The 19,916-nt window shown below is 34.6% G+C and overlaps 1 protein-coding gene across 1 annotated transcript; it reads right to left on the reverse strand.

The window, feature by feature from the left end:
• Positions 1–18,177: 18,177 nt before the first annotated feature.
• On the reverse strand, positions 18,178–19,916 carry LOC139858687 (uncharacterized). Its single transcript, XM_071847520.1, has 4 exons — positions 18,915–19,916; positions 18,646–18,831; positions 18,403–18,503; positions 18,178–18,305 (listed from the first exon to the last, which is right to left on the reverse strand). The coding sequence occupies exons 1-3, from the start codon at positions 19,503–19,505 to the stop codon at positions 18,441–18,443; spliced, it is 840 nt and encodes a 279-aa protein (XP_071703621.1). The 5' UTR covers positions 19,506–19,916; the 3' UTR covers positions 18,178–18,305; positions 18,403–18,440.

Genomic DNA, 19,916 nt, shown 5'->3' on the forward strand with positions numbered 1-19,916 from the left:
ATGTATATGTGAATATATTATAACTTAAAAACGTTAACAAAGTATTAGACGTATAATACTTTACACGAATGTATTTGTTTCGATATAGGTTTAATATAATTATCAACAAAATTAAAAGATAATATCAAATGATTGATTTATCAGATACATTGTATGATCGTGAGTCTCTATTGAGAGGTCCACTTTGATTTAGGAAACCTTTCCTTTTTAACGATATTCGAAATAAATGGTAAAGTGAACAAATATGTCAATTAACGATTACTGGACAAAGGTTAGTAGAGATTAACTTTCAACACAATGATTGTCTTGTGTCTCTTGATAAAGTTAATTATTTAGTTTTCTTAATATTGAAAACTTTTTACGACATAAATGAAACCTTTTAAAGAATGATTTTGAATATAACTAATTCTGGAAAACTAAATTATATTTATTCGATTTAGGTCAAATATATGAAAGCGTTCTTCGAAATAATAGATTTTTAATTATTATAACGCTTCGATAAAAAGATGTGAATGTAATTAGTTTTAGAGAACTATAGTTATTCGATTTAGTATGGGCACGTTTTTCGATATAATAGAATTTGATTGTTAAAATGTTTTTATGGATTTTCAATGATATGAAAATGAAAATAAAGATAAAATAAAGATTTCTAATGAGCACTAAAATACTACAACATTTCATCTCAAGATTTCAAGTTAAAATGATGGAAATCACTAAACCTGTGCACTTGCACGAGAAAAATCATAACTAAATCATACTTACTCGAAAAAGGGTGATTCCGGTGTCCAGACGTCCGTAACTCAAAAATCTACAACTTTCGTGAAGACACCATACGCGGACAGCGTACCTATCTATGAGAAACGCGTAACGTTTGTTGACATAAAAAGTTTGTCGACATAAAAAGTGATGGCGGCTTACCTTTTTATTATTATTATATTATATATTATTATTTTACATATATATATATATATATATATATATATATATATATATATATATATATATATATATATATATATATATATATGAACGAAGTACTTATTAGGAACTAAAAAAAAACACTCACACTCTCACATAAATAAATCACTCTGTATATTTTCTAGCTTAAAATTTTAAATTAGTAGTATGGTACTGTAACAAGTGATACATGTGTATTTTAATTTGGGTTACAAACCGATTATAACTAAGGAAACTATGGGTTATTGCCAAGGAGGTTATGGGTAATATTCGGGGATATATTTATGAATCAAACCTAGTGTTTATCATCTCCGTTACGTCTACGTACTTTCCTACAATATTGAATCTCAATATTGATATGTTGAGATCTACGATTATTTGATAATCCGAGTTTCGGTCACATTACGATGAACAACTTTATATGCTGCTAAGGTGAGTTTCATATGATCCCTTTTACTCAATATATTTTTGGGCTGAGAATACATGCGACTGTTTATAAATACTGAAAATACTAGATTTATATGCATGAGTTTCATTTGCTCCCTTTTTAATTGCTTTTGCAATATATATTTTTGGGCTGAGAATACATGCGCTGTTTTATAAATATTTTATGAAATGAATACAAACACTAAAACTGATTTTGCGTGAGTTTCATATGATCCCTTTTTACTCTCTACATTTTTGGGCTGAGAATACATGCAAATGCTTTATTAACTGATTTACAATATTTATATGCGTTAGTTTCATTTGCTCCCTTTTTAATTGCTTTTGCAATATATATTTTTGGGCTGAGAATACATGCGCTGTTTTATAAATATTTTATGTGTAACGACCCGACCAAAACCGTTATTGACGGCGCCGTTAACTTAGGTCCCGTTGCGTGGTCGTAGTCCCTATATGAGACTCGTTTGACCAAAATTATGTCGCATTCATTTGAAAGGTACAAGACTTGCAAGTTTAGTTTACAAAACCGTTCGACAACAAGTCTAAGTTTACAAAAGTCATAAAGTATAAATGAAATAACTTGCGACATAATATAAGTTGAAAAACACAGTTGCTATAAATAGCGTAAGTATGTAAACAAAAGTTTGAATCCAAAAGTGCTATCCCTAGCGTATGTATGTATGTATGCTCAACTCCAAGCAAGTATGAGTGTACGCGGAAGCATGTATCAAATAGCCAAGTATGAACCTGAGAAACATATAGAAAACTGTCAACGAAAAACGTTGGTGAAATCATAGGTGTTTGTAATAAACGTTGTTTTTGAACCACAAGATTTAGTATTCCCATAACGTTGATTATCATAATCGTTTGCATTCCAAAAGTATTGTTCGCGAGCACCCAATTATCAAGACTTAACGTTTCCTTCCATAGAACCCCATCACAATAGTGTTAGAACATACACTGTTTCTCGAAAATATATTTCATCCGTAGACGGTAGCGAACCGTCCGTAATGAGGGTTTGTCAAACCCGTATGGCCACACAATATAAGTTCTCGCTTACACCCTGCAAGTGTAACTAATGATAATCGAATTGAGGATTTTTGTTCTAACTCGCTGTGGAATGTTTGTTTTCCTTGTACTTGTGTTCAAAGTATAAAAGTAAGTAGTACAAAATGTAACAACGTATATGTTTCTCAGCCCACAATTTAAAAGTATAAAAAGTTGTTGAAAAGGTGGGACTATGATCTCACCTCGAGTGCACGAGTATAAATGTACTTCACAAAGTAAACGTGTGCATGAAAGTTGCTTAGCCTTGACCTAAACAAGTAAGTTATATCAATTAACCGGTTACGACACAAGGTCGGGTGAAATGTGTTCAATTAGTCCTATGGCTCGTTACGACTCAATAATGTGGCATGTGAATCAAGTTGTCATGTTTCATGCAAGATACAAGTATAAAAGCATGTTAGAACGATTGCACAACCATTTGGTTAAGTTTGATTAAAAGTCAAACTTGGTCAAAGTCAAAGTCAACGGGGTCGGGTCGGGTATCCGACAATTTTTCTAAGTTATATAATCATATATGAGCATGTTGGCCAAGTTTCATGTTAATCGGAGGTCCGTAGCATAGCAAACATTTTTACGTCAAAAGACAACCCAAACAGCCAGTTTTAGTACAATGGGACGGCGTCCCAATTGGCTAGACGGCGTCCAGGTTTTAAGGTTGGGACGGCGTCCTGATAAGCTAGACGGCGTCCCGGTTTTAAGGTTGGGACGGCGTCCCGATAAGCTAGACGGCGTCCAGATCGTTTTCCAGGCCCTGGTTGCTGTATTTCCTAAGTGCACGAACCAAAACACAAACCATCACATTTTATGATCCGCAAACAATTAGAACATGTATTTTATATCATCGGAAAGCTATTTCGACAAGGAATACAACTAACCACATATCATTAATCAAAAACATCATTTACAATAACCGAAAACTCGTCAATTGATCAAGAAAGGTTTATTTTCAAAGTTTCAAGTTCGTAAAACGTATTTTATGATTCGGGAATCCAATTTACACATACGATATGCCGTTTCGAAGGTAATGAAACATACATTACAACTAAACACTTACTAATAACATTTCATGGCATTCGAAACATCAAAAGCTCGTTTTAAGTCTTATCAAACCCTAACCAAAATCCGCAAAAATCAATATTCATGTTTTTGAAGTTTCCTTAATCAACCTACGAATCAAAACGAAGCTAGTGATACTAGTAACACAATTAAAACATGAACTTTAACAATTTAACAACATTAACTCATCCAAAATCAAAGATTTAGCACACCCATTTCAAATGTTCAAACTAGTTACTCAAATCAACAAATCGAGCAAACAAAACATATATTCATGCTAGACACGAGCCATAGACACTAACTAACACAATTTCAAGTCAAAAACACGAATTTATAGAAATCTAGAGTTTTTAGAAAGTTACCCAAACGAGATGAAGTTGGTATCAAATTGTAGAGGATGAAGAGAGGATTCCAAATATGTAATTTGTTTTGAAGTTTGCTTCCCGATCCGAATTTAGATGATGAATTATGTTTGTGTTCTTGAGAGAAAAAAAAAAGAAAGAGAGAGAGATGGAGGTGATTGAATGGTGGAAAAATGGGTTGACTAGTTGACCTAGTCAACTAGTTTGCCCATTTGGCAACTCCGGTCCCTCGAGTTTCAAAGCGGGTGCGGGATTTAACCGATCGAATATTTTTAAAACGCTCGAGTAAACGGGTGATGTCAAAATTAAATAGCGGGAATATAATGAACGTTACACACGGAAAACTATTAATTTAAATACGAAAGATTATGTTTTAAAAAAAAAGACGGTGTTAAAATTAAATTTAACGGAAAAACGCGGGATGTTACATTATCCACACCTCAAAAGAAATTTCGTCCCGAAATTTAGTTGGAAGTAGTAGTTGTTGAATCTTCCTCGAGATCTTGCGTTGCCAATTCTACGAGTGAGGGAGAAGTACGTCCTAGGGTATTTCAACGAATTTTGACGGTCGGGATCATATGTTGTTTTAAGGTTTGGCTTCACGATTTATGGTTTCAACCGGTCCTCCTAGGAAGCGAGGGTTATCGTCGATAGTGAGTTCATCAAAGGAGATAACAAGTTCTCGTTTCGCAAAACACGTCTTTGAGTTGATACATCGAATGTAGGATAAATGGAGACCCAAAATGAGTCGGAAAAGTCTAAACGGCTAGCGACGGTTCCAAAACACCCCAAGAATTTAAAGGATCAAAATATCGCGGATTTAGCTTCCTACGTTTTCCCGAAACGGATTGCACCTTTCCAAGGTGCGACTCTTAACGTGACGCGGTTTCCCACGTGGAATTTGAAAGGTTTACGTCTAACATCGGCGTAGCTCTTGGTGCTTACGAGTCGCGTAGGGTTTTACCTGAATATGAATAAATTTTCTCGGTTGCTCATGATTAACCTCGGCCCCGGTGAATTGATCATCGTTTACTTGGTTCGACAAAGGAGAATGACGTTTCCGGTCACATGTGGTTTCAAAAGGAGTGACGTTAAAACTCGAATGAAAATCATTGTAGTATGAGGATTCGGTTAAGGAAAATACTTTTCTCAAGTAAATTTGAAGTTGGTAATACAAATTTGTATTATGGTTTCCAAGGTTTAAATCGCATGTTTGTTCGGTCCGTCGGGTTGTGGATGGTACGCGGTACTCATGTCTAAACGCGGTCCCGAGGCTTTTTGTAAGGTACTCCAAAATCTAGAAGTGAAACGAGGATCTCGATCCGAAACGGGGTATATTTCCCTAAGGCATATTGAACACGTTTGTTAGGAATTGAAAACGTTAGCTAGGACAAGTTTCTCAAGAAAATTCGCGTCGCGGAAGATTTATCGGTTTTCAAATACGTTCGTCGAGACTATTCACCCTCGAGGCGAATACTAGTATAACGTGGAGAGTCCCTCCCTCCATTGGGAGGTTAGAATAAAGATTTCCTGAACCGGAAGTACGAGTGTGGTGAGAGAGAAGTTCCGCCCCGATGTGAGCATAACGAGTAAATTGTAGTTAGTCAACAAGACTGCGCGAGGACGAGCTAGTATACCCGTGTGACATACGGTTGAAGTCGAACGGAATCGGTAATTCATTCGGAAGCATAAATATAATTTGACAATAATTGAAGGTGTGTCCCCGGTATGGTTGTTATAAATATTCTCGGAGTTTTCGGATGTCCAAACCTGAAAAGATGAAGTCATGTACATGGCACATGGTGGTGTTTAGGTTGATCGAGTCTAACCACCATCACGCGTCACTAGAACTTTGGTATGTCTTACCGTAATATAACCACGTTGATCGAGTGTCGTTATATTACGCTAACTCATACCTCCATTCCCACATCACTCTATAGATTCAAGTTCGTGTAATCGTGAAGTTTAAAATAAACAAAGTGTAACGACGTCTCTAACGTGACTCGTATTGAATCGAAAGAATTAGTACAACTATAAAGAAGCGTTCCCCGAGGGAAGTGTATAAATGATTGTTCACGTCATTGCGGTTCAAGTCAAGCGATAATGCCCTTAGGCACGAAAAGAGTAACGAATCATGATAACAAAAAGTACGCAACCGTAGTGATAAATAGTGATGGCGATACTCATCTAGAGTGGTGGTGGTAACTTTACAACACTCGTGGATAGTACGCTGAGACAGGGTGGATAACAACCAAGGAGTCAGAATTCCTGAACTGGAGTGACTAACGAAGTCGTGGTCATCCGTACGCGTATAAACCTTGAATTCACGTGTGTTACCAAAAAGTGGCGGAATACGAGTTCGTATGATGAAGGTTGGGTACCATTAAAAAGTTTGCCTAAGAATGATTCAAGTATAATGCACAAGTAGTCAAGTAAGTGCTATCTATAGCAATGTATGTCAGAATGCAATGGCTAACTATCCGGTTGTAGTCTAGATTCACTAATGCGTCCCAACGACTCTGTCAGACACACTAATGCACATCCTAGTTCCCTACAACCAACGCTCTGATACCACTTGTAACGACCCGACCAAAACCGTTATTGACGGCGCCGTTAACTTAGGTCCCGTTGCGTGGTCGTAGTCCCTATATGAGACTCGTTTGACCAAAATTATGTCGCATTCATTTGAAAGGTACAAGACTTGCAAGTTTAGTTTACAAAACCGTTCGACAACAAGTCTAAGTTTACAAAAGTCATAAAGTATAAATGAAATAACTTGCGACATAATATAAGTTGAAAAACACAGTTGCTATAAATAGCGTAAGTATGTAAACAAAAGTTTGAATCCAAAAGTGCTATCCCTAGCGTATGTATGTATGTATGCTCAACTCCAAGCAAGTATGAGTGTACGCGGAAGCATGTATCAAATAGCCAAGTATGAACCTGAGAAACATATAGAAAACTGTCAACGAAAAACGTTGGTGAAATCATAGGTGTTTGTAATAAACGTTGTTTTTGAACCACAAGATTTAGTATTCCCATAACGTTGATTATCATAATCGTTTGCATTCCAAAAGTATTGTTCGCGAGCACCCAATTATCAAGACTTAACGTTTCCTTCCATAGAACCCCATCACAATAGTGTTAGAACATACACTGTTTCTCGAAAATATATTTCATCCGTAGACGGTAGCGAACCGTCCGTAATGAGGGTTTGTCAAACCCGTATGGCCACACAATATAAGTTCTCGCTTACACCCTGCAAGTGTAACTAATGATAATCGAATTGAGGATTTTTGTTCTAACTCGCTGTGGAATGTTTGTTTTCCTTGTACTTGTGTTCAAAGTATAAAAGTAAGTAGTACAAAATGTAACAACGTATATGTTTCTCAGTCCACAATTTAAAAGTATAAAAAGTTGTTGAAAAGGTGGGACTATGATCTCACCTCGAGTGCACGAGTATAAATGTACTTCACAAAGTAAACGTGTGCATGAAAGTTGCTTAGCCTTGACCTAAACAAGTAAGTTATATCAATTAACCGGTTACGACACAAGGTCGGGTGAAATGTGTTCAATTAATCCTATGGCTCGTTACGACTCAATAATGTGGCATGTGAATCAAGTTGTCATGTTTCATGCAAGATACAAGTATAAAAGCATGTTAGAACGATTGCACAACCATTTGGTTAAGTTTGATTAAAAGTCAAACTTGGTCAAAGTCAAAGTCAACGGGGTCGGTCGGGTATCCGACAATTTTTCTAAGTTATATAATCATATATGAGCATGTTGGCCAAGTTTCATGTTAATCGGAGGTCCGTAGCATAGCAAACATTTTTACGTCAAAAGACAACCCAAACAGCCAGTTTTAGTACAATGGGACGGCGTCCCAATTGGCTAGACGGCGTCCAGGTTTTAAGGTTGGGACGGCGTCCCGATAAGCTAGACGGCGTCCCGGTTTTAAGGTTGGGACGGCGTCCCGATAAGCTAGACGGCGTCCAGATCGTTTTCCAGGCCCTGTTTGCTGTATTTCCTAAGTGCACGAACCAAAACACAAACCATCACATTTTATGATCCGCAAACAATTAGAACATGTATTTTATATCATCGGAAAGCTATTTCGACAAGGAATACAACTAACCACATATCATTAATCAAAAACATCATTTACAATAACCGAAAACTCGTCAATTGATCAAGAAAGGTTTATTTTCAAAGTTTCAAGTTCGTAAAACGTATTTTATGATTCGGGAATCCAATTTACACATACGATATGCCGTTTCGAAGGTAATGAAACATACATTACAACTAAACACTTACTAATAACATTTCATGGCATTCGAAACATCAAAAGCTCGTTTTAAGTCTTATCAAACCCTAACCAAAATCCGCAAAAATCAATATTCATGTTTTTGAAGTTTCCTTAATCAACCTACGAATCAAAACGAAGCTAGTGATACTAGTAACACAATTAAAACATGAACTTTAACAATTTAACAACATTAACTCATCCAAAATCAAAGATTTAGCACACCCATTTCAAATGTTCAAACTAGTTACTCAAATCAACAAATCGAGCAAACAAAACATATATTCATGCTAGACACGAGCCATAGACACTAACTAACACAATTTCAAGTCAAAAACACAAATTTATAGAAATCTAGAGTTTTTAGAAAGTTACCCAAACGAGATGAAGTTGGTATCAAATTGTAGAGGATGAAGAGAGGATTCCAAATATGTAATTTGTTTTGAAGTTTGCTTCCCGATCCGAATTTAGATGATGAATTATGTTTGTGTTCTTGAGAGAAAAAAAAAAGAAAGAGAGAGAGATGGAGGTGATTGAATGGTGGAAAAATGGGTTGACTAGTTGACCTAGTCAACTAGTTTGCCCATTTGGCAACTCCGGTCCCTCGAGTTTCAAAGCGGGTGCGGGATTTAACCGATCGAATATTTTTAAAACGCTCGAGTAAACGGGTGATGTCAAAATTAAATAGCGGGAATATAATGAACGTTACACACGGAAAACTATTAATTTAAATACGAAAGATTATGTTTTAAAAAAAAAGACGGTGTTAAAATTAAATTTAACGGAAAAACGCGGGATGTTACATTATGAAATGAATACAAACACTAAAACTGATTTTGCGTGAGTTTCATAAGATCCCTTTTTACTCTCTACATTTTTGGGCTGAGAATACATGCAAATGCTTTATTAACTGATTTACAATATTTATATGCGTGAGTTTTATTTGCTCCCTTTTTAATTGCTTTTGCAATCTATATTTTTGGGCTGAGAATACATGCAATTTATTTTAAACGCAATGGATACAAGTACATACTTAATTCTACACTGAGTTTGAACCGAAAATCCCTTAGCTTTGGTAACTAGTAACTGCCAGTTATAAGAACTGGTGGGCGCGAGTAGTAGTATATGGATCCATAGGGCTTGATATCCCCGTCCGAGCTAGAGCGCTAGCCTTTTAACGGACGTATGCTATTTGAGAAGCGTACACGTTGGTTTGCGTGTATTATTAAGATGATTATACAAAGGGTATAAAATATATATACGTTAAGTTTAGTTACCAGGGTGCTCAATTTCGTAGAATATTTTGATAAACGTTTCTGGATGAAACAACTGAAAACTTGTGATTCACCTTTATAAACAGATTATGCATAACACTAAAACTATGAACTCACCAACCTTTGTGTTGACACTTGTTAGCATGTTTATTCTCAGGTTTCCTAGAAGTCTTCCGCTGTTTGCTTATATGTTATACAAGCCATGTGCATGGAGTCATACATGATTTATTCAAGAAAACGTTGCATTCACAAAATCATCACCATCCATCTTATTTTGACTGCATTGTCAACGGAAATACTATTGTAAACTATTATTTACGGTGATTGTTTATATGTAGAAATCATCAGATGTCGAAAACCTTTAATTTAAATATTCATATATGGTGTGCCTTTTCAAAAGAATGCAATGTTTACAAAACGTATCATATAGAGGTCAAATACCTCGCAATGAAATCAATGAATGATGTGTTCGTCCATATAGATTTGGAGCGATCGTCACAGTTGGTATCAGAGCGTTGGTCCTAGCGAACCAGGTCTTGCATGAATGTGTCTAACTGATAGTTGTTAAGATGCATTCGTAAGTCTGGACTTCGACTGTGTTTGCATGTCAAAAGTTTTGCTTATCATTTCTTGTCGTAAATTACCTGCTTATCATTCCTAGTCTAGACACGTCTTACTGCATTTATTGCATAAATATTGTATAGACAAAAATTCATATCTTAGAGTATCTGTTACTGTAAACTTTTCCTGACATCTTCCGAAAATTTCTCCGTGATTTATGGAATTTGGTATTATATATACATATGTAAATTATGTAATGAAGAATACCAAACTAAATTCTATAATCTAATTCATATCAAAAATCATCTCCCTAATTATACAAGATGGATCCCTATCTAGTTCAAATTCCTTAAACTCTGACAGCTATTCCGATATAGATATTCACCTGAATTCTGAAGATAGTGTAACCGGAATGGATCAACCAATTAGCCATCATCTATTCTGGATGAATTGGGGATGGGTTCGTAGTCTACTTAATCATTGAAGGCAAGAAGAAGGTGATCCCTTCCATCCACCACATTGTCCTCTTGGCGAAGAACCTGAAGCACTTACCGGCGAACCTGTTCGAGACACTATTTTCTCTCTCATTTCCAGAGTATCTCGTCACAAAAATATACTATCTCAAATTCTGGATCTTATTCATCCGCTCGTCCGAACTGCCAATCATCCCGGTGTAGTAGAAGAAGTCAACGAGCTTCGCGCTCGGGTAGTGGCTTTGGAGAATACGGTGCAAAGGTTATAAGCACTAGCAGCATCACCGGCATTAACAGTACCACTGACAACAACACCAACAGTACCATTATCACCACCAACAACATCCGTATCGCAAACCTCAACTTTACAATCTGTTCCAGAAGCATCAACGTCATACGCACCGTAGTTACCAAGAAATACCAGCAACAATAACCGATGAAGTATTAACTCATTTCCCCTGAAGAAATTTTATGTATATTTAATATATATGAATTTTGAAATCAAAATAAATTTTTTCGTACTAAGCTATTACGTGTGAATCTTAACTGGTAGGTACTACCCGGTTAGTTCATATTACTAATATGCAATGATGTACATCCTTCCTTAACACCTTAACCATCGTTGACTACAATCTCTGTTTCAATCTAATGAATTTCATTTCATAATAAACCAAGTGTATTATTCAATTACATAATTGATTTTACATTTTTATTTTTGATGTACTCGAAACTATCCAGAAAACATCATATGTGCCTTGTAAGGTTCACAAGAATTTCACGAGCATTAACATCCTTCACCAATGAATATCAATAAGAATAAATAATGAAGTATTGATTTCATTAGCGAAATACTCCGCAAAGATTAAGTAATCTTTAATATTTTAGAGATTATTCATTTCTAATTCCAGCCAAAAATCAAATGAGCTTAATATGATACTAACTCATTAAATCTGTATTACATCTGAAGAAAATATACATACATATATTTTCATAAAAACGGTAATAAAAATTCTTTTGTACAAAGTATTAATTGTGAAATCTTTAACGGGTAGGTAATACTCGGGAAATATATAAGTTCACAATTAATATGTTATACTGTACATTCTTCAACTTTGGTTCAAAAATTATTAACTATGCTCACAGCGATATACAATCGTTTCCATACAAATTCAATTACATATTCTGATATTGACGGATCAGAATCCAAGCCAAGATTTAATGGGTGACATCATTCTTAGATCTCTACATCTTTTAAAGCTATACTTTGACTTCAAAATGGCGAAAGATCCTTTAGCATTGTTATTACCGAAAATAATCTTGCAATCCCTGTTTAAAGTATCCAGTTTTACCACACTTCTAACCAGTCAACTTCTACTTTTCAGATTAGCCTTATTATAACCTTGATATATACGTTTTTGTTACTGGGGAACCTTTCATGTTCCACCACATTAGCAGTAAATTTACCAACAACTTCATTGATCTTTGACCTTCCGAAAAATCCTTATACTCATTGAAACCGTATCATGTACTCATCCACATCTTGTAACGGCAATTGACATACCAACTATCGGGAATTAGCAATCAGTATTTTGAAATCTTGAAGCACGTCTACGCCAACAGTTATATGTGTACATATAACGTCTACCTCCTGGACTTACATACTTCAAATGTGAAGTTTCCAAAAAAACACCCCAAACTACGAAACTAGTTCTCCGAATTTTGGAAAAATGTTGATGAAGCAGCAAAAACTGTAAACGACCTTAACAGTTAAAAGTTTGATGATAAAGAATAGTATGGTGGTAAAGCTGAGAAAAAGAGAAGGTTTGGAACTGGAAAACGGATTGAGCAGACCATGAAGGAGGCTGTGGACAAATCACAAAGATGAAATCTACCTTCAAAGAATCCAAATGATTCAGTGTCTGCTGAAACCATTAGTAAGAACCTTACTCCTCATTCTAAACCTTCACAGACAGATTTTCCGCATCATCCTCTGATATTAAAAATTCTAAGATATCATCGTATATTTCATTATAAATATCCTCGATATTTCTGGAGATATCTTCATAACTATTCTTATCTGAAATCATTCATCTCTTCACGCTATCTTTATTACATCATAAAAGAAACTATTTTAGTTTCTAAATTCTGAAACCTTCAAGTTTAAAATATGAATGTTTTGAAGTATTGTTGGGAACTGAAACATGAATTACTATAATATAATGACACTTGATCAACGTGATTATATTACAGTAAGTCATGCTGAGTTTCTAATGGAACGTGATAAAGGTTCACAGATCCCACCCTCATCATGAACCATGTTACATAACTCTTTCATTCTATATAATCTCTAAATATATCAAGAAAATATATTTCTTGATGATTCGGTCTTTTCCGGATATTATGGTAATTTGATAAATCAAGATCGTGCCATTACAATTCCCTTCTTAGAACATTAACTATGTTCATTTCAAAATCCATACCTACTAATTCTGGACCATTATCCGCTTGACTTAAGGTCGGGAAGAGAAAACGAAAGCATGAAGCTCCGAAATATAATGAAGAATATAAAGTCCGATAACAACCCCGAAATTACAAACCGTGTATATCAATGCGTATAGCAATATAAAGACACGGGAGAATGAAAAACACTATAACCCCAAGGTAATAGTAGAAGAAAATAACTTTCTCTGGTGGCAGATGAAAAAGAAGAATGAAGGATACGATAACCAGGAAAATATCAAGAATCAGAACTGGATTAAGCATTTTCACAATCTATTGGGATGTATGAAATAAGAAAGAAGATTATAGGAGTGGTGAAAATAAATGAAACGGAAGAGGTCAATTTATAGCGAAATATCAGACATAGCAATCGACGCAGATTACGCTTTTAATCAAAGAAAATCCTAATTTCCACAAATTCCGAAGAATCAAATTTTATTTAGATTATGAAGATTTTCTATTCCTTAAATTCCGAAAATCAATCGTAACTACGTCAAAAGTTAAGACGAATCTCTATTCTTTCATTTCACTCTTTTACGATAACTTCTCTCATACGCTTCGAGTAATTGGATTGTTTTATCCATATTATTCAACAGTGATAAAACTTTATTTATCGACTCATATTCATCATAAAAACATTTTTATTGTTAGCCATGACAACCTCACTCAAATTTCGGGACGAAATTTCTTTAACAGGTAGGTACTGTGATGACCCGGAAATTTTCGAACAAATTTAAACTTTAATCTTTATATTATTCCGACACGATAAGCAAAGTTTGTTAAGTTGAATCTCAAGAATTTTAAACTATGTTTATACATTCATTTAACCGCGACCAAATTCCAATAATTCACGAACCATTATATGAACGGACATGATTATATATGTATATGTGAATATATTATAACTTGAAAACGTTAACAAAGTATTAGACGTATAATACTTTACACGAATGTATTTGTTTCGATATAGGTTTAATATAATTATCAACAAAATTAAAAGATAATATCAAATGATTGATTTATCAGATACATTGTATGATCGTGAGTCTCTATTGAGAGGTCCACTTTGATTTAGGAAACCTTTCCTTTTTAACGATATTCGAAATAAATGGTAAAGTGAACAAATATGTCAATTAACGATGACTGGACAAAGGTTAGTAGAGATTAACTTTCAACACAATGATTGTCTCGTGTCTCTTGATAACGTTAATTATTTAGTTTTCTTAATATTGAAAACTTTTTACGACATAGATGAAACCTTTTAAAGAATGATTTTGAATATAACTAATTCTGGAAAACTAAATTATATTTATTCGATTTAGGTCAAATATATGAAAGCGTTCTTCGAAATAATAGATTTTTAATTATTATAACGCTTCGATAAAAAGATGTGAATGTAATTAGTTTTAGAGAACTATAGTTATTCGATTTAGTATGGGCACGTTTTTCGATATAATAGAATTTGATTGTTAAAATGTTTTTATGGATTTTCAATGATATGAAAATGAAAATAAAGATAAAATAAAGATTTCTAATGAGCACTAAAATACTACAACATTTCATCTCAAGATTTCAAGTTAAAATGATGGAAATCACTAAACCTGTGCACTTGCACGAGAAAAATCATAACTAAATCATACTGACTCGAAAAAGGGTGATTCCGGTGTCCAGACGTCCGTAACTCAAAAATCTACAACTTTCGTGAAGACACCATACGCGGACAGCGTACCTATCTACGCGAAACGCGTAATGTTTGTCGACATAAAAAGTTTGTCGACATAAAAAGTGATGGCGGCTTACCTTTTTATTATTATTATATTATATATTATTATTTTACATATATATATATATATATATATATATATATATATATATATATATATATGAACGAAGTACTTATTAGGAACTAAAAAAAAAACACTCACACTCTCACATAAATAAATCACTCTGTATATTTTCTAGCTTAAAATTTTAAATTAGTAGTATGGTACTGTAACAAGTGATACATGGGTATTTTAATTTGGGTTACAAACCGATTATAACTAAGGAAACTATGGGTTATTGCCAAGGAGGTTATGGGTAATATTCGGGGATATATTTATGAATCAAACCTAGTGTTTATTATCTCCGTTACGTCTACGTACTTTCCTACAATATTGAATCTCAATATTGATATGTTGAGATCTACGATTATTTGATAATCCGAGTTTCGGTCACATTACGATGAACAACTTTATATGCTGCTAAGGTGAGTTTCATATGATCCCTTTTACTCAATATATTTTTGGGCTGAGAATACATGCGACTGTTTATAAATACTGAAAATACTAGATTTATATGCGTGAGTTTCATTTGCTCCCTTTTTAATTGCTTTTGCAATATATATTTTTGGGCTGAGAATACATGCGCTGTTTTATAAATATTTTATGAAATGAATACAAACACTAAAACTGATTTTGCGTGAGTTTCATATGATCCCTTTTTACTCTCTACATTTTTGGGCTGAGAATACATGCAAATGCTTTATTAACTGATTTACAATATTTATATGCGTGAGTTTCATTTGCTCCCTTTTTAATTGCTTTTGCAATATATATTTTTGGGCTGAGAATACATGCGCTGTTTTATAAATATTTTATGAAATGAATACAAACACTAAAACTGATTTTGCGTGAGTTTCATATGATCCCTTTTTACTCTCTACATTTTTGGGCTGAGAATACATGCAAATGCTTTATTAACTGATTTACAATATTTATATGCGTGAGTTTCATTTGCTCCCTTTTTAATTGCTTTTGCAATCTATATTTTTGGGCTGAGAATACATGCAATTTATTTTAAACGCAATGGATACAAGTACATACTTAATTCTACACTGAGTTTGAACCGAAAATCCCTTAGCTTTGGTAACTAGTAACTGCCAGTTATAAGAACTGGTGGGCGCGAGTAGTAGTATATGGATCCATAGGGCTTGATATCCCCGTCCGAGCTAGAGCGCTAGCCTTTTAACGGACGTATGCTATTTGAGAAGCGTACACGTTGGTTTGCGTGTATTATTAAGATGATTATACAAAGGGTATAAAATATATATACGTTAAGTTTAGTTACCAGGGTGCTCAATTTCGTAGAATATTTTGATAAACGTTTCTGGATGAAACAACTGAAAACTTGTGATTCACCTTTATAAACAGATTATGCATAACACTAAAACTATGAACTCACCAACCTTTGTGTTGACACTTGTTAGCATGTTTATTCTCAGGTTTCCTAGAAGTCTTCCGCTGTTTGCTTATATGTTATACAAGCCATGTGCATGGAGTCATACATGATTTATTCAAGAAAACGTTGCATTCACAAAATCATCACCATCCATCTTATTTTGACTGCATTGTCAACGGAAATACTATTGTAAACTATTATTTACGGTGATTGTTTATATGTAGAAATCATCAGATGTCGAAAACCTTTAATTTAAATATTCATATATGGTGTGCCTTTTCAAAAGAATGCAATGTTTACAAAACGTATCATATAGAGGTCAAATACCTCGCAATGAAATCAATGAATGATGTGTTCGTCCATATGGATTTGGAGCGATCGTCACAATAGTGACAACGAGGTAGGGTGTTCTTGCCTTGCGCACAATATATGCTAAATTTAATAGATGAAAAAGGAGTGAAAAAGATTAGAAGTATGGAAAAAATAAATTGAAGTGGGTAAAAAGTCCAAATTTTTTCAAGAAACAAAAAGAAAGAAAAAGACAAAATAGTTGACGTTATGCTGACGTTAGCATGACGTTGAGGGGCTAGCTTTACATGATCCACAACTTAGCCGGCTCAAAATCCGCATCCGAGGAACAACCAACACGACCATTGACTTGGACCTCTTGAAACAAATTTTAAACCGCGAGCCAAAATCGAAGTATCCTTTTACAACCGCTGCAATTACCTTGTGATTCACTTAAATTTCATAGGATGTGAAAAGAAAATTTAATACAGTGCTACTGTGCTAGTATGCTTTAACATTTTTTTTTTTTACCTAGTTGCAAGCGCTCTTACCGCTAGTAGTATATAATACCTGAGGCGGAGACAGGGGGATGTTTAGGGATGCTTTGCATCCCCCAACTCTTCAAATAAGCGAAATATATTGTGTTAAAAATTGTATATTAGTTGAAAATATCCCCCAACAAATAAACATAAGCATCCCTTAATTCATCACCTATCCGTGAATCATCAAATTTTGCCCCAAAACCTACATATTTTGCTCAAAATCATCAAATTTTGCTCAAAAATCTCTAAATTTACCCCAAAAATTTCATAATTTGCCTAAAAACCTCAATTTTTTCCCCAAAACCTCAATATTTTGCCCAAAAAAATTGCTAGGTTTTTTTTTGCCCCCGACGAAAAAATTACTGCTTCCGCCACTGTTCATAAGCATCCCCTATTCTGTATTCCTGGCTTCGCCTCTGTATAATACAGTATAGAGTAATAAACTTGAACAAATCAAGATTACTTAACTAATAAGGGGTAAGTCTGTAAACCACGTGGTGGTCTGAAAAGAGGTAAAAGTCGTCTTCTTTCTCCAATTATCAAAATCTCAACTTTCTGAATCTGCGAGTCTATGTAGTAAGTCATTTATTTCTGCTGACTAGGAAACCCGAAAGGTTGTTCAAACTGAATTTTCTGTAATAGATCAGGGTATTGAAACAGAGCAGGATACAAAATCTTGTGAAGCAGATCTTGAATGTTTGTAGGTTAACAAATACTAGTGTGCCATAGACGAAAGTGATACCAAAGAACAGAACTTTGACGACAAAAAATTACTCTTTCAAGAATTGGAGTTGACTTTGAGTAACGTTGTTGACCTAAAAGAAGAAACAGAATAAACTAGTGTGGAAATAAACTTTCCAACAATAAGGATACAATATCAATAGAAGTATTATGTTATGTAACGCTAGTTTTAATTCTCAATGTGCTCCACCACACAAGTAAATAGACTCGCAATCAGCAACCGAATTAAAAGGGATTGAGCGGAAATAATCAGCCTAAAAACTTGTGGCAATAAACTTTCCAACAAATGAATTAGCATAGTAGTGTACTACTGTAATTAACAATCCAAAGTACCAACAACATAAAGTAGCATAGGATCGTAAACCTTTTACCATAATCACATTTAAAACCAAAATCACATAAATTCCTTAAAGTTTCAGCTGAATTCAAAAGTACACGAAACATAAACCTTTTACCATTCCAATTTACACAAGCACTTCCTAACTGTAGGATTCAAGGTAACAGATTACAGAAACCTGAAAGCAAAACAAACAGTAAAAATGATGAAACCATTTGTTGGCATTTTCATGACAATTATCATTAAAATGGAACATAGAGAAATCAGAAACTTACAGTTTGCTATTGCAACAGTTGATATATGCTATAAAAACTTACACCTGCAACTTAGCCAACATTTGTTGTGCTGATGTGGCATGCTTCAACGCTTCCACCTCCTGCATGTTATCATACAGTTTATAATGAACATTAATCCCCGTTTATCATCTTCATCATCATATGATACAGTACAAAGTATAGCAACAAGTAAATGATAGTTGGAATACAAAACAAAATATTGTTAATGGTGAAAATACGTACCTTGCGTGAGTATATAGAGACAGTAGCATTTGGAGAAGCACCTAAAAGAAAGTTTCTGACTTGTTTTGGGATCTTTACTTTCTTTACATTCTTTTTTCGGTCCAACCTTCGTGGATAAATCTCGAGACTCGTTAACTGACCAAATGGAGAAGGCAGATTTGTGACTTCGTCCACAAATGATGCAACCTGAAATATAATATATAGATCATAATAATAAGTTATGTGGAGTGTTGATAGATATGTACGTATCAACATTAAACACCACATACCTCAAATATTTCCAATCCAAGCGTGAGAAACTTGACATTGTGAAACCCTTGAAGAATCTCAACAACTGCATAACTATCTTCCTCAAATGGACACATATAAAAATCCACTTTCTCGAGACAAGACAACCCATTTGCATAGAAGGTCTCATAATAATAAGTCTCATACATCAAAGAAGATAACTCAGGCGCATAAAGCAAAAGACGGCCTCGGCAGTCTACAACGGTGAGATTCTTCACGTGAGGTACAACTACATTTGCATAAGAATACAATCCCGTCTCAGGTGTGAGTTTAGAAAATTCAGAATGGCGAATGAAACTATTAACTTCGTCTATGTCGCACTTAAATAAGGTAAGATTCTTCAGGTTTGGACACTTGGAGAAAATACCACCATACTCGGCACAATTCTTGTTGCTAATAGTGACATTTTCAAGATGCAAGGTTGTTAACGCTGGTAGGTCCAAAAAAGAGTTGATTTTAGGTTGATTAAAAATGCTAGTCGGTCCAATAAAAGTAAAATCTTTAACGGACTGGGACATAAAAAGAGAATCAGGTAATTCAAGACGCATTATGTCCAACCACTTGATAATCATCTTTTGGACATTGTGCGAATACGCATAATCGATAACAGTTTGCACAAACACTTGCCTAAATCCCTCACGAACAGTAAGTTTAATAGACGCCAATTCAACTTCATTATAACGGGATGAGAGAACACGAGTGAAGTTATGGTTAGAAGAGAGATCACGAGTGAAGTCGAGGTTAAAATAGAGAAAACGGGCGAAGTCAGGGTAACTAGCTGTGGAAGTATCATCGTCAGTAGATAAATCGAGGTGTGGGATTGACTTCCAAATATTCTTCCATCTAGGTGACAAAATACTAGTTCTAACAGCTTGTTTGGTGTCGATATAAGAGAGAATTTTAATGATGAGATCGTCTTACAAACTGCTTAGTCTATCGCATTCTGTATTCATTCTCACTCTATCACAGTCCAAAAGCTGAGG

The sequence above is a fragment of the Rutidosis leptorrhynchoides genome, chromosome 7 (assembly GCF_046630445.1).
Source record: "Rutidosis leptorrhynchoides isolate AG116_Rl617_1_P2 chromosome 7, CSIRO_AGI_Rlap_v1, whole genome shotgun sequence".
Taxonomy (NCBI): Eukaryota; Viridiplantae; Streptophyta; class Magnoliopsida; order Asterales; family Asteraceae; genus Rutidosis; species Rutidosis leptorrhynchoides.

Bases quoted from the DNA above. Each gene is read 5' to 3' on its own strand.
- LOC139858687 (XM_071847520.1), bottom strand. From the start codon at position 19,505: ATGATTATCAAGTGGTTGGACATAATGCGTCTTGAATTACCTGATTCT. The intron at 18,832-18,914 runs GTATGTGGTGTT...ATTATATTTCAG, and splicing joins TTGGATTGGAAATATTTGAG to GTTGCATCATTTGTGGACGA. The intron at 18,504-18,645 runs GTACGTATTTTC...GATAACATGCAG, and splicing joins TCTCTATATACTCACGCAAG to GAGGTGGAAGCGTTGAAGCA.